Genomic DNA, 13496 nt, shown 5'->3' on the forward strand with positions numbered 1-13496 from the left:
GGCAAGCAGTGTGGGAAGGTGCCTACCCCAGACCCTTGGGCAGAGAAGCCTTTCCCACACAGCACTCAAGACCCACACCCAGGGGGCGCCTGGGTGGCTCAGTCCTTAGGCGTCTGCCTTTGGCTCCGGTCATGATCTCCCCCGTCCTGGGATCAGAGACGCGCGGGTAGGGCTCCCTGCTCTGCAGGGAGTCTGCTTCTCCCTCTCCCACTTCCCCTGCTTGTGTTTCCTCTCTCGCTGTGTCTCTCTCTGTCAAATAAATAAGTAAAATCTTAAAACAACAACAACAAAAAACCACATCCAGGACCGTCGCGTCCCTGCCCAGCTCTCACCTCCCAGCCTCTTCCCACCTCGATCCTGTTTCCCCAGGCGTCGCCCGTGTGAACTTCGCGTGTCACCCGATATTTATTGAGCACTCACTGTGTACCAGGCCCTGGGTAACCCAGGTACAAACGACATAAAGACCCTCCCCCCTCAAATTACTCGGCGGGAGGAGTGATTGCTTCGCGTAGGAAGCATGGGGACCCAGCCGACCACTGACTCCGAGGCTTGAATTCTAGCCAGATTCTGGATTTCCCCTGGACGTTGCTCGAGACAAACAAGGAAAGAAAATAATCTGATCCTCTGTGCCCCAGTAGGAACCTAGGTCGATCCCGGAGCGCCGGTCCAGCGGGTCCAGGCCCCTGAGCCAAGGCCAAGCGCCCGCCCTCTCTACCCAGGGGCCCGGGTGGGCCGCGAAGCCCCGCCCCCCGCCGTCTGGCCAATGGCCGCGCGGTCCCGCCCCTCCCCGTCGCGCCAGTCCTCTCCGCCGTAGGGGAGGGTTCCGGAGTGTCGGCGGAGGTCGGCTGGTTGCGGGGTGGTGGCTACCCGAGGTAAGTTAGCCGCCCCGGGCGCTCTGTCCGGCCGGCTCCCTTCGGGGAGGTGGCCAGCGGCGTCAAGAGCCGAGTGAGACTCGGGAGTCCGCCGGGGCGCACGGGGGTCCGGGGACGGGACTGGGTGTGCGGAGCTGGGGAAGAGCGGGTCCTAAAGTACACGCAGTTCGCTGCAGCGAGGGCTCCCGGGGGTGGCGTGGGGCGTCTGCTCGAGTTGGAGGGGAGATTGGGCGGGAAGGAGACAGGTGCCGGCTGCTGAGCTCCTCCAGCCCCCCGCAGGGAGAGGGTGACCCCGGGGCGAGGCCTAGCCGCGGTGCGCCAACCTACCGGAGCCGCGACTGCGCCTAGAGTCCAGGGCCGCCGTCCTCCCCGGGGCCTTGACAGTTCTCGGTGGTGCCACCTGCTCAGAACAGCCTCCCTCCCTCCGCGGTCCTGGTCCGGGTCCCACCCAGGAATCGGAGCCAAATTAGTGAGGCCTCGCCCCTCTTGGCCGGGCGGTCATTTCTTTCCGGGACGCGCTCAGAGCCTACGGGGCATTCGGGTAGACAGCTCTCCTCGCAGCGTCGGTCCGCCCTTCTCTGAGACCGGAAGGAGGTGCTAGGAAAACATTGAAAAAAACAAAAAACGACGTTCTCCTATGCATGCTGTGGAGTCTCACAAACTTCTGGAAGGACAGCGATCTGAGAACCGCGACTGCCATAGAGGGAATGCACTCAGCCTGTCTGAACGATTTACAGTCCGTTCAACTGTTTCAGCCTCCCAGGCACACCCTCATCCAGCGACTCCCCTCACCCAAGCCGTGGCCTTGGTCGCTCTGGGGCTGTGAGTCTCACTTGCTGCAGCAGCCCCTATGTTCTCCAAGGTGTTATATGGTGAGCTGCAATGAGGCAGCAAGTCCTGGGTTCAAATCCTGTCAGGGCCACTGGTCGGCTTGTGCAACCTGGCATCATTTCTCCTCTCCTAAATGAAAGAAACCGAGGATGTGGCTGCCTATAATGGACCGTGAATAAATGTGAACAAATACGGGCTTCCTTTCTTTTTGGTTGGAGCATGTTATACTTCCATACTCCCCCAACCCCCCCCTTTTTTAAAGATTTTATTTTTTTGTCACGAGAGAGAGAGCACAATCATTGGGAGCGGCAGGCAGAGGGATAACCCACTGAGCAAGGAGCCAATTTGGGATTCGATCCCAGGACCCTGGGATCATGACCTGAGCTGAAGGCAGACGCTTAACTGACTGAGCCACCCAGGTGTCCCCATACTCCCCAAACTCTTATGCCTAAGGGCTGAGGCTCAGATGCAGGAGAATGTATTACCTGATTCTCTCCTGGTACCTCCCTGGATGCCATGGAAGAGAAGGAGAAAAGGGTCATTTAATCACCTTAGAGTTGTTCTTCACTCATCTCCTGAAGGCTCAGAGGACTCCTCCCCCCATCTCCTTGATCCTCTTGATCTCTGTCATTAACACTTGCCCCAGCAGGAATGTGGCACCTGGTGGCTAGCAAAGCAAGGCATGCAACATGAGGCTATGAGGCTCTGCAGCATTGTCTCCTAGAGTCCCACCCAAGCCAGGCACCTATGTTTTTGCTCTAGCCTGGCCCTCTGTCTTCCAACCACTTCCTTCCCACAAAACCCACTTGGACATGTCATAGCATCTCAAGCTTCACTTGTTCAAAATGGAGCTTTGGAGTCCTCTCTGTGCCACAGCTTCTCCACCAGATTCTCTGGCCTCCCTAAATGTCACCATCCATCCACCTAGCGCCTGAGGAATCATCCTTGATTCTTCTCTCTTCCTCACTTCCCACATCCACGGCACACCAGGAATCCAACCACCTCTCACCACCTCCATGGGCAGCATTCTGGCCATATCCATCCTGCGGCCCCTTCCTTTAGCCTCCTGATTTGTCTCCCTGCTTCCATCCTGGCCCCTCCACAGTCCAGTCCTCACAACTACCAGGGAGGTCTTTAACATAAGTCAAATCCTTTCCCTTCCCTGCTCAGAACCCCCTTGATGGCTTCCCATTTCACTCCAAAAAACCCCCAAAACAAAAAAAGACCCCAAAGTCCTTTCCTGCAACACCCCACATGAGCCACCCCTCCTAACCTCCTTGACCTTGATCTCTGCCCCTCCCCTCAGCTTTCTTAACCTGGACCACCCAGACCTGCTTTCTGTTCTTTTTTTTTTTTTTTTTAAAGATTTTATTTATTTATTTAATTGACAGTGAGAGAGGGAACACAAGCAGGGGGAGTGGGAGAGGGAGAAGCAGGCTTCCCACTGAGTAGGGAGCCCGATGTGGGGCTCGATCCCAAGACCCTGGGATCATGACCTGAGCCGAAGGCAGTCACTTAACCAAATGAGCCACCCGGGCGCCCTGTGCTTTCTGTTCTTCAAACATGCCAAGCTCATTTCCACCTTAGAACTTCTAATTTGCTGTGCCCCGCCCCCCGCCCAAAACGCTGATCTTGTCACAGCCCAGAATGCCTCAGCTCAAATGTCACCGACTCAGAAATACTTCCCTGATCACTCCAGGGGTTCTGTCTCATTACCCTGCTTTATTTATAGCCTTGATTACTATCTGGAATTCCTATTTCTGTATACATTTACTGATTTGTTATCTGTCCCACCCCAATAGAATATAAATTGGATGATGGCAGAGATCTTGTCTTTCTTATTCCCTGCAGCTCTCCCTGAGGGGGGAGGCAGGTGAGAAACTCTCAGACAACCCCATCTGTAATTGCAAGTTGTGGTAAGTGCTACCTAAGCAACTAGTAGCAGTTGCTAGTAACTGAAGCACTTGAACTATTTTATTGTCAAAACAAGCTCTCTAAGCCATTTTCGAGGTGAAGAGAAACCTGTAAAAGACTGGTAATATGCCCCAGATCACACAGTGAGTGGAACCAGCCTCCTACCCTAAGAACATGTATGTGGCAAGCTTTAATGGTGGACTTGCAGTCAGGTTCTTTCGGGCTTGCAGTCATGTTCTGGAAAGAACCTGATCCTGGATCCTGAAGACCTCTGTTCTTTGCTCTTCCACTAACTAGCAAGCCCCTTAATTTCTTCGTACTTCATTTTCTTCAGCTTTTAAATGGGAAGACCCTATTATTATTTTGGGCTTTTTGTTTTTCTAGTACACCAAAGAAGCAGCACTTCTTGGTGGAGCCCTCTTGCTATCTGCGGCTAGGGGTACATATGGCAGGGCGTCAGAACCCTCCCCAACGCTGACCAACCTGCAGGGCAGAAATGGGTCCTAGATCTGAATCTGATTTCTTTTGGTCATCAATTCATTTTTAAGCAAACTTATTGAAGGCCTCTAGGACTCAGGCAGTAATAAAATTGGACGATTAAAGAAAGAAGCAAACATTCCAGAGAGTTGAGAAAGAAAGGAGTCATTGCCTTTTGTCCGACCCCAGTCCCAACTCTGCTGCCCTATGTGGTGTGTTTTCTTCCAGTCTTTTTTTCCCTCTCCGTCAGTCCTTTTATGGGCCAGAGCCCTCTGTCTCTTCAGAACCTGGACAGCGATGACGTTTGCCGAGGATAAGACATACGAGTATATCCGCCACCATTACAGCAATTTTGTCGACCGCGTTCATGTTCCGGAGATCCTGCCTTACCTGTCCTGCCTCACCACAAGTGACCAGGTGAGCCAGGGCATGACAGCCTGCCGCTGACGAGGGACAGGGCCGTGGGGCTCAGGGCTTCGCCCCAAAGCCACGGCCAGCTCCTTGCTTCTCCATCATCTGCATCCTGCCTCTTGACCTTGACGCTTCTCTGGCCCGCAGAACAAAGTGTGGTTCAGGCTGGCCTTTCCCACGCGGCTGAGCTCCCTCTTGCGTCCATACGGTGTAGTGCTAAAAAAAACAGGGTGCTGGCTGTCTGAGATTTCTGGGCTTCAGTCTCCTCACGTGCTCCCACCGGGACCTTCCTTTACTTCATCTCTCTTGTCATTGTTCCTGCTCAGTGTTGACTCCCTTCACCTTGTCATGGGACCCTGTCCTGACAGGGAGCCCAGGGCTCAGTTTTGAGAGTTCGCGGGAGCCAGACCGCCCTAGCCTCTCAGACCTGGTTGTGGCCCCAGGTGAAGGGCTGGCCGCCTCGCAGTTTTAGCTGCTCCCAGTGGCGCAGGCCTGTGGTTGACAGGATCCAGCCCCCCTCCCTTGTATTTGGGGGCTGGTGGGGATGCCTTGTGACTAGTTCTGCAGGAAATGTTTCCTGTGGGTTTTCGTTTCTGCTGTCTGGTTGCCCATCTGTATGTAGGAATTCAGTGCATATAAAACCTCTGTCGCCCTCAGATTCCTTATCAGAATCTCCCAGCGCCCCATCCTCCTAATGCTTAGACTTGGCTTCCTCTCTCTGTCCCTTTTGCCTTCTTTTTGTCATATGTTCCCTGCATACCCTTTCCTCTTCTGCTAATCCAGACCCTTTCTTTTTACTTTCAGGGCTCCCTAACCAAACCCCAGGCTTTGGTGATGGACTAACTGGGATCTGCCTGTAGGATCTTTGTTACCTTATTTCTGCTAAGCCTGTTTCCTCACCAGTAGGAGTAGGGACAAAAGCATTAAATAAGATAATTCTCACAGCATCCTGAGCACAGGGCCTGGCACACAGTAAGAGCCTATTTCCTGATAACTGCCCGTAAACTTGGGCCCAAACACTGGCCTTGTCCTGGGCTCTGACTGAGCTTCAGATGGCTGCCTCGCTCTTGTGGGTACTTGGAGCCTCTCTCTTGCAGCTGTCCCCTCCTGAGTGGGGAAGGGGCCAGGGCCACCTGGCTTGATCAGGGCAGCTGGCTGTGTCTTCCAGGACCGACTGCGGGCCTCTTGCCAGCTCTCTGGGAACCAGGGCACCCTCTGGGAGCTCTTCAGCAGCCTTCGGCGGCGGATCGGCTGGGTGGAATCCCTCATCAAGGCGCTAAGAGCCTGTGAGCTGGTGGATCTCGCTGACGAAGTGGCCTGCATCTACCAGAGCAACCTGCCTGGTGAGCTTCCTGCCCTGGCCCTCCTCATGGAACCCCTGTCAGTTCCCCTGGCCTCCATTCAGCCTGTCCTCTCACCCCTGTACCTCCTGCCTCCCTCTGTCACCCTCCCTCCCACGACTCCCTGGCAATAGATAGACCTGGGTGTAGATCGCAGCTGAGCTTCTTGCTAGCCATGTCCCTTTGGCGAAGTCCAGTCTTCTCCTCTGTAAAATGGAACTAATGGCCAGACATCTGCATTGTAGGACTGTGGTGGATGGTGGATGGCATGTTGAGTGCTTAGCTGGGACTGGACACCTCCCATGTGCTCAGCAAATGGGGCTTCCTCTAATTTTTGTTTGCTTCCCACTTCTTTCTCATTTCCTCCTGTCTCTCCCTCAGTTTACTCTTCTCCTCCCTTCACTGTCTCATCTTTCTCCCTCATGGGTTCCTTCCTTCCTTTCTCTCATCTCTTCCTCTCCCCTGAACTTCCCCTGGAGTCTTCTCAGTCCCCCACCCCAGCTGCCCAGTTACTCCTCAGCTTCCTCTCAATGCTCCCTGCCCGGCCAAGTGCCCAGAGGGGTCTTGTGAGGTCATGTCTGAGTGGTCAAAACAGGAAGAAAACTCAAGCCAGCCCCATTTATGTTTCAGACCAGAGATAACTCCTGAGACCCTGCTCAGATTTACAGCCTTAGAATAGCCTCCTGTTTGCTTTCTTTCTTTTTTCCCTCCTTCCCTCCTTTCCTTCTTTCTGAGGGGTCAGTTAGTGGTGACAGCCACCCACAAGGAGGAGGAGAAAGCCACTGGGTTCCAGAATGCCGGGCGACAGAGAATTGGTGACCGCTGACCCAGTCTGGGTGGTAAGAGGCTTGTGAGGTGCTCCCCCCCACCCCGCCCGCTCCATTCCTTCTATCTCTTCTTGTTCTTGTACTCCCTAGCTCCTCTCTCCTGCCTGCTACTGCCACCCACTCAGTGAATCTTGTCTCTTCTAAGTACATCCTCCATCAGGACAGCTTTGGGAGCCATGGGGGCCTGCTTGTCATTGGCCTGGGGGTCCAGGAACACCCAGGCCTCTCCTGATTCCCCCTTGACATCACTCTCTCTTTGTCCCCCAGGGGTCCAGAGGCCACAGTTAGCTCCTGCTGAGGTTCCACAGCCCTCTAGACCCGCTGTGGCCCCCAGGGCCCCCTACAACGGCTACAGAGAGGAGGAGCCAAGTTTCCCCTTGTCTGTCCAGGACACCCAGCCACCAGAGTCCCTGGAAGAGGTGCGTCCTCACAATCTACTTTGGGCTCCCTGCTTTTGTGTTCCTGTCTGCCCAGCTTCTAGAAGCTCTCTTCTGTCCCCACCATGAATCATGCCTAATCTCTGCTCAGAACCTCAGGGCTCCCTCAATGGAAGGAGGCTCCAAACCAGCTTTCAGACTGCTGACCAGGGCTTCATCCTGTGGTGGCCCTCAACCCTCTTATCAGCCAGCTGTGAGGTCACAGTTTTGTGGTCTTTGCAGTGGTTCATGTGATGAGATGGTGAACTAGATCAAGCGACCAGGGAATGACCGGTGGAGGGATACTGGGGAAGCAGGAGGTAATGGGGTGGTTGGAGTAATTATTGCCAGTTTGGAGGGGAAAATGACTGATTCTGTTGGGATGTGATGAGTGGGCAGTGGGGTCTCCAGGAGATGCCAAACCATGGACTTGAAGCCCAAGAAAGGGGTCTGTGCAGTAGCCGCAGACAGGGGGACCTTTTATAGGGCAAGGCAGGTGAATAGAGACTCCCATGAGATGGTGTGTGTTTCTGTGAGGTGGGTTTCTATAGACAGAGGGTCTGGCAATGACCAAAGCCAGGGCAAGGGGCTTCCTTGGTTTCTGTACTCCGTTGCACGGGCTGAGACCTGTAGGAGATGCCCACTCCTGGGAGAAGCAACTGCCTCATTTATATTTTCCCTCTTGCAGAGTTTAAAGAAAGTCCCACAGATGCCCCATTTTGGGGCTGTCCTGAGGAGGCCATCCAGCCCCCTGGAGCCCTCCTCTGACATGGCAGCCTTCAGCCCTCTGACCTCCAGTGGACATCGAGAGCAGGACACAGAACTGGGCAGCGCCCACACGGCAGGTATGTGTGGAATCTGGAGTTCTAGGGCCTCTCCAACCTCCCAGTGAGGGTGAAGAGTAGGGCTGCCCCTCTGGCTTCCTTGGACAGGAGGCAAGGGTGGGAATAAAAGGAGTTTACCTCAGGGAGCAACCCAATTCCTTAGAGGGTGTATCTGTATTTTCTTTTTCTTTTCTTTTTTTTTAAGATTTTATTTATTTATTTGAGAGAGAGAATGAGAGAGAGAGAGCACGAGAGGGAAGAGGGTCAGAGGGAGAAGCAGACTCCCTGCCGAGCAGGGAGCCCGATGCGGGACTCGATCCCGGGACTCCAGGATCATGACCTGAGCCGAAGGCAGTCGCCCAACCAACTGAGCCACCCAGGCGCCCCTGTATCCATATTTTCTATGTAACAAATTATTCCAACATTTTGTAGCTTAAAATATGACTCTTTAGCTCATGATTCTGTGGGTTAGCAATTTGGGCTGGTTCAGGGTAGTTCTTCAGATCTTGGCTGAATTCCCTCTGTGTACATGCTGGTGCCCACACACGTACGTTCTGCGTAAGCCCGTTGGCCGGGGCACCTTGGTTCTCTTCAGCGAGTCCTCCATCCTTCACCAGACAAGTCTGTTTCATGGCTGCTGAGCAGAATTCTGAGAGGGCAGGCTCCTGGGGCAAAGGCTCAAAGCTGGCAGCATTCCTCCTGCCTCATTCTGGGCCAGAGCAAGTCACAAGGCCAGTGCAGAGTCAAGGAGTCAGAGAACAGACTCCATCCCTAGACGACAGGACTGATAGTTACATTGCAGAGCGTGTGGATACAGGTAGGGGAAGAGGATTAGGGCTCCTTCTGGACTCTCCCAAGAGGACTGACTCTGTAGGGGTTTTCCAGGACCTGGAGGACAGTGCAGAATGCCTGGGCCACCTACAGGCAGGGGAGCCCTTAGGCATGCCCTACTCCAAATGGGGCTCTAGCTCCCAGTGAATCACTAAAACTTCTCAGCCCCCAGAGGAAATATGATTTTCATCAGGTAAGAGCCTGGACCTCCACACCAGATCTCAGCACTCCCCCTCAGGAATATAGAGCTGTCCACTCTGACCTTTCAGGCTGGCATTTCTCTGCATTGTCATTTCCCAAACTGTGTTCCATGGAACACTATGGCCTGCCCCACTTTGGGTGCCCCGGGGACAGCCACAAGGCACATGAACAGTTAAAGGCTCAGAGAAGCCATTTTAGTGCCATACACTCCTGTTGCCCCAGAACTCTTCCCCCAGCACCCATTTATACTTTGCAATGTCGGCTTGCCGTAGAACACCTTTTAGGAAACGCTGCTATGGACCAGGGAGGCAAAGGGCACTTAGATTTCAGTATATGCACGGACACAGGTCCCACAAGATTCTGTGGTGTGTTAGATTTTGGGGGGGCGGGGTGGTACATCAGAATGATTCCTGGCCTTTGTCAGCGTAGGGCCTGGCACGTGTGTTCTCAGAGTTCCATGGGGAAAGCCTTTATGGACTCTCACCACCTGCTCCCTCCTGCTTGCCCCAGTTCAAGCCCTCGTGTCAGGGATGGCTTTGTCCCTGCACCCCTTTCCCCCTGAGTCTGTAGGCCTCCCAGGAGACTTGTGCACACTGGGGGCTGCTTGGGCCTCTGGTGCCCTCTGACTGCTGTGAGCTCTTCTGCCTGGTCCAGAATCGCTCCTGCTGGACTGGGGGGGGGTGCGGGGAGGCGGCAGAGGGAGGAGCATCCAGAATTTCACCAAGCTAAGGAGCCGGCACAGGAGGAAAGGGGGGTGTCCCAGGCAGGAGAAGAAAGAGCAGAGGATAATGAATGATCTTCAAGCTCCTAGATGCTGTTAGGGGGAGGGACCATTTTACTCTTACGAGAGGAAAGACTCGGCTTTAGGTCAAGGACTAAAGGGTAGGTAGGACCGAGGATGTGCCTGCGGCTGTTGGACCCTCGGGCCTGGGTGCAATGACCAAAGGGACTGTGGACACTCCCCGGGTAGGAATTTGGGAGGCCTGGATGCAGTAGGGATTTGAGCTGGGGTACGGAGGCCCTTCTTCAGCCGTCTGATCCCAGGGTGACTGTGATTTTAGGGTGACGGTCCTGTGGTGTGTGTTTCCCTTTTTATTTTGCTACCTGCAGGCGTGGCCTCCAGCCTCACCTTGCCCTGTGGGCCTGTGTCTCCGACTGCCTCCTTCCAGCCCTTGACCCGTTCCATCCCCAGGGCAAGCCGTTGGCCTGCACCCTCCGTCTCCGCTCCACCTCCTGGCACCTCCTCCTTTTCCACGGGCTCGGCCTGTGCAGGGGGTGCTGGCGACCACGGTGAGCCTGGTGTCTGCCCCAGTGGGGCAGGGGTGTCTACCAGCTCGTTGACCACCAGCACAGCACCCTCCAGGGTGCCTGCCAACTCAGCATTTGACAGAAAAGTGCCTTCCAAGTTGCCTGCCTGCTCGAAACCCTCAGGGGCAGTGGCCACGAATGTGCTCACGAGTCGGCCACCGTCCAAACTGCCTATCAACTCAGTACATGCTGGCACAGCACCACCCAGAGTCCTTGCGAGCCTGGTGCCTAAGCACGGGATGTCCACAAGCACGGTGCCCAGCAAGGTGCCTGCCAGCACAGTGCCCACCATCAGGAGCAACATACCCTCAGGGGTGAGTCTTTGCCCCTCCTAGCAGTCATCCAGGCTTTTGCCCCCTAGCCCTGTCCTTGGACCCTTTCCAGTCCCCATTCTGTCTCTAGCCTGGGCTGTCCCAGGGCTTCTGCTCAAGGGTGTAGGGATAGCTGAGATCTGGCCTCATCCAGACCCCACACCACGAGCTTTAGAGTAATAATAATCATCCGAGCTCTTAAGTGCGGATGCCTCAGGAGGGTTGGGTGGGATGGCCACCCCCACTGTTCATGTGCCTCGGCCCATTTAGAGCTCGCAGCTCCCTGTTAAGCTCAGCAGTGCCGGGTTGCAGATGGAACGGTGAGGGGTAGAGCAGGGTGGCCTGCCTGCCTCAGCGCCTTGCTCTTTACCACCGGGATATCCAGTCTGGCCCTCCGTGACCCGGGCTTTACAGACAGCAGTCTTAGGTAGCATTAACCACTGACGCAGCAGCCCCCCCCCTCCTCGGCTGCCCCCTCTGGGCCTGCACATCCAGCCCAGCTACTGCTGTCTGCCTGGAGGATCCAAGTCCAGGGGACCCTTTAGGCACATGGCCAGGCCTCTGACCCTGTAGCTCCTCCATGGCCCTCGGCCCAGGCAGAATGTCAAAATAGGATGGGGCCACGACCACCAAGGGCTCCAGGGGGGTGGGAGTGAGCTCACAGGCAGGCCAGTGAGCAGTGAGAGGGGTGCCTGGGAGGAAGTCACTACTGATACTGTGGCAGAGCCTTGGTCCCCTCCACCCCCACTGCCCTCCTGTACCATCAATGGGTTGAGTCTCCCAAGGGGGGGCGGCTTCCTCCCCGGACTATGGGCTGGGAATTGGAGGGTTGGGTTGCTAGTTCATGCCCTGGCCGGGAATGGGGCCACCCAACTTGGCCATCTCCCTGCCGTCCCCAGTCCCTTCCAGCCCCTCCTTTCTCTCCCAGGAGACTGCAGCGGCTCCAGTACCCGCCCGCGTCTCCACCAGAGACAGCTTGCCCGGGCTAGACCCCAGCTCCGCTGGCTGGGGCTCTGAGTTGGAGCTGAGCAAGCCAGGCAGGCTGGCCTCCCGGGTGGACAGTGAGCCATTCTCGGGCTGCTCTGCGGACCTGGCCCTCAGCTACAGCGAGTCCTTGGATGCGGGGCCTGACAATGCCCCAGAGGAGAACGAGTACCAGTCGGTGGATTCCATTCGGATCCAAGTGGCCCAGGACCCCAGCGTCGAGCTGCTGGAGGGTAATCCTGGGCCGCGTGCCACCCCGCAGCCTCTGGTGGAGGAGGAGTCTGTCCAGGCCAGCCTCTGGGCTCCATGGCTCGGGGCAGCTGCCGCTGGGGTGCTCCTGGCCATGATCCTGACCATGGTATACAGGCGCCGCCTACTCCAGTGAAGCCCTGGGCCCTCTCTGCCATGGATCTGCTCCCTTCCCCATGGGACATCCAGCCCAAGCATGGACTGTGCTGTCTTCCTGCCTTGTCCCTTTTGTGGGGCTGGTGGAGCCTGGGTCAGAGGGGAGCCAGGGGGCCTCAGGCCAGATTTCTGTCCCAGCTCATGCCCTCCCCATGTGCTCTAGACCTCGCCCACCCTGCAATCTTTGTTGTCACCTTTATTCTCTGGAGGAGGTGAGGTACCCCTATCCGGGCTGTATACCCATTTGTCCAAGTCCACAGATCAGGAGGTGCCACTGGATTGTGCAGGGGGTTATCAGTGCCCCCATCCTGCCCTGGTGCCTGGTGTGCAGCAGGGTGGGGGACCCCACAGGACCTTGCTCCAGACCCCAAAAGCCCAGCCAGTGCTCCAGGAGCATCAGGGTAGTCCATCTCCAGGGACATGGCTGCTTGAGGTCCATCAAGAAGTAGAGGAGGTCCTTGGGGCGCCTGGGTGGCTCAGTCGTTAAGCGTCTGCCTTCGGCTCGGGTCGTGATCCCAGGGTCCTGGGATCGAGCCCCGCATCGGGCTCCCTGCTCTGCGGGAAGCCTGCTTCTCTCTCTCCCACTCCCCCTGCTTGTGTTCCCTCTCTCGCTGTGTCTCTCTCTGTCAAATAAATAAATAAAATCTTTAAAAAAAAAAAAAAGTAGAGGAGGTCCAGGCATTCTCCTGGCCCCTGGGGAACGTAAGGCAGCTGCTAGGCTAAGTACTGCCTCTGAAGCCCCTCTCCAGCCTCCTCACCCCCCCTTCCTTTTCCTTCCCTTCTGGTCTCCATGCTCTCTAGCTGGGGGGGAGGGGGAGAGGGATTTGGGGAGAAGAGGCCTGCCGGGCTGAGCTCAGACCAAGGTTTGGATTTCAGCTCCACCCCTTCCTGGGCTGTGTGGCCTTGGCAGATGATCAGACTTCTTGGGTCTTGCTTCCCCACATGGACAGTGAATATCATGGCTCATCTCCACTGGGTTCTTCTGAGATCAAAGCACACAAGTGTTTGTCAAGTGCCTGACCCAGCGTTGGTGAAGACTGATAGCTTCCCCTACCTCTCCCCTGCGCCGCCTGGTAGACATGAGGGCATTAAGAGGCAGAGTGCCCAGTGGGTAAGGGTGTTACTCTGCAGTGTGGGGTGGCCTAGGCCTGCACCCCACTCTTAACTTTCACTCACTCTGTGCTCTTGATTAACCTCTCTGTGCCTCCGTTTCCTCAGCTGTAAAATGGGGGTGAATAGTAAAACTTCCTATGTATAAAAACATAGATCTCCTAGTGTTGTGAGGATTAAATGAGCTTATCTACATCAGCCCTAGAATGGTTCCTGGCATTTATTAAGCGTTGGATACATGTTGTTACAAACGTGGAGGGGCTGGAGCACTTGGCTACAGCTTACCAGGCAGATTCAGACCCTACTGCCTACCCCTCCCCCCCTTCTTCATCCTGTGCATTGAGTCTTTGGGGAGTGGGAATGGAGGAATGTCTACTGGGGCGGCTGTGCAGGCTACGGGCTGGGGTGCCCCTCAGCAGCCAGATGGATTGGGG

General features: G+C 55.7%; 1 protein-coding gene across 9 annotated transcripts; it reads left to right on the forward strand.

The window, feature by feature from the left end:
* The first annotated feature begins 783 nt into the window (after positions 1-783).
* Positions 784-13260, forward strand: MAVS (mitochondrial antiviral signaling protein). 9 transcript variants are annotated; one of them, XM_073878336.1, is made up of 8 exons: positions 792-872; positions 3506-3619; positions 4323-4511; positions 5674-5848; positions 6940-7091; positions 7777-7933; positions 10055-10566; positions 11492-13260. In XM_073878336.1, the coding sequence occupies exons 3-8, from the start codon at positions 4392-4394 to the stop codon at positions 11930-11932; spliced, it is 1557 nt and encodes a 518-aa protein (XP_073734437.1). In that variant the 5' UTR covers positions 792-872; positions 3506-3619; positions 4323-4391; the 3' UTR covers positions 11933-13260. The 9 variants fall into 9 exon arrangements, with proteins under 9 accessions (XP_025732111.2, XP_025732107.2, XP_073734437.1 ...); XM_073878339.1 differs by having other exon boundaries at positions 4379-4511; XM_025876320.2 differs by having other exon boundaries at positions 796-872; positions 3506-3576; positions 4379-4511.
* Positions 13261-13496: the final 236 nt, after the last annotated feature.

This window comes from Callorhinus ursinus, unplaced genomic scaffold (assembly GCF_003265705.2).
Source record: "Callorhinus ursinus isolate GAN/ISIS: 27379988/994484 unplaced genomic scaffold, GSC_fseal_2.0 scaffold29, whole genome shotgun sequence".
NCBI classification, from domain to species: domain Eukaryota; kingdom Metazoa; phylum Chordata; class Mammalia; order Carnivora; family Otariidae; genus Callorhinus; species Callorhinus ursinus.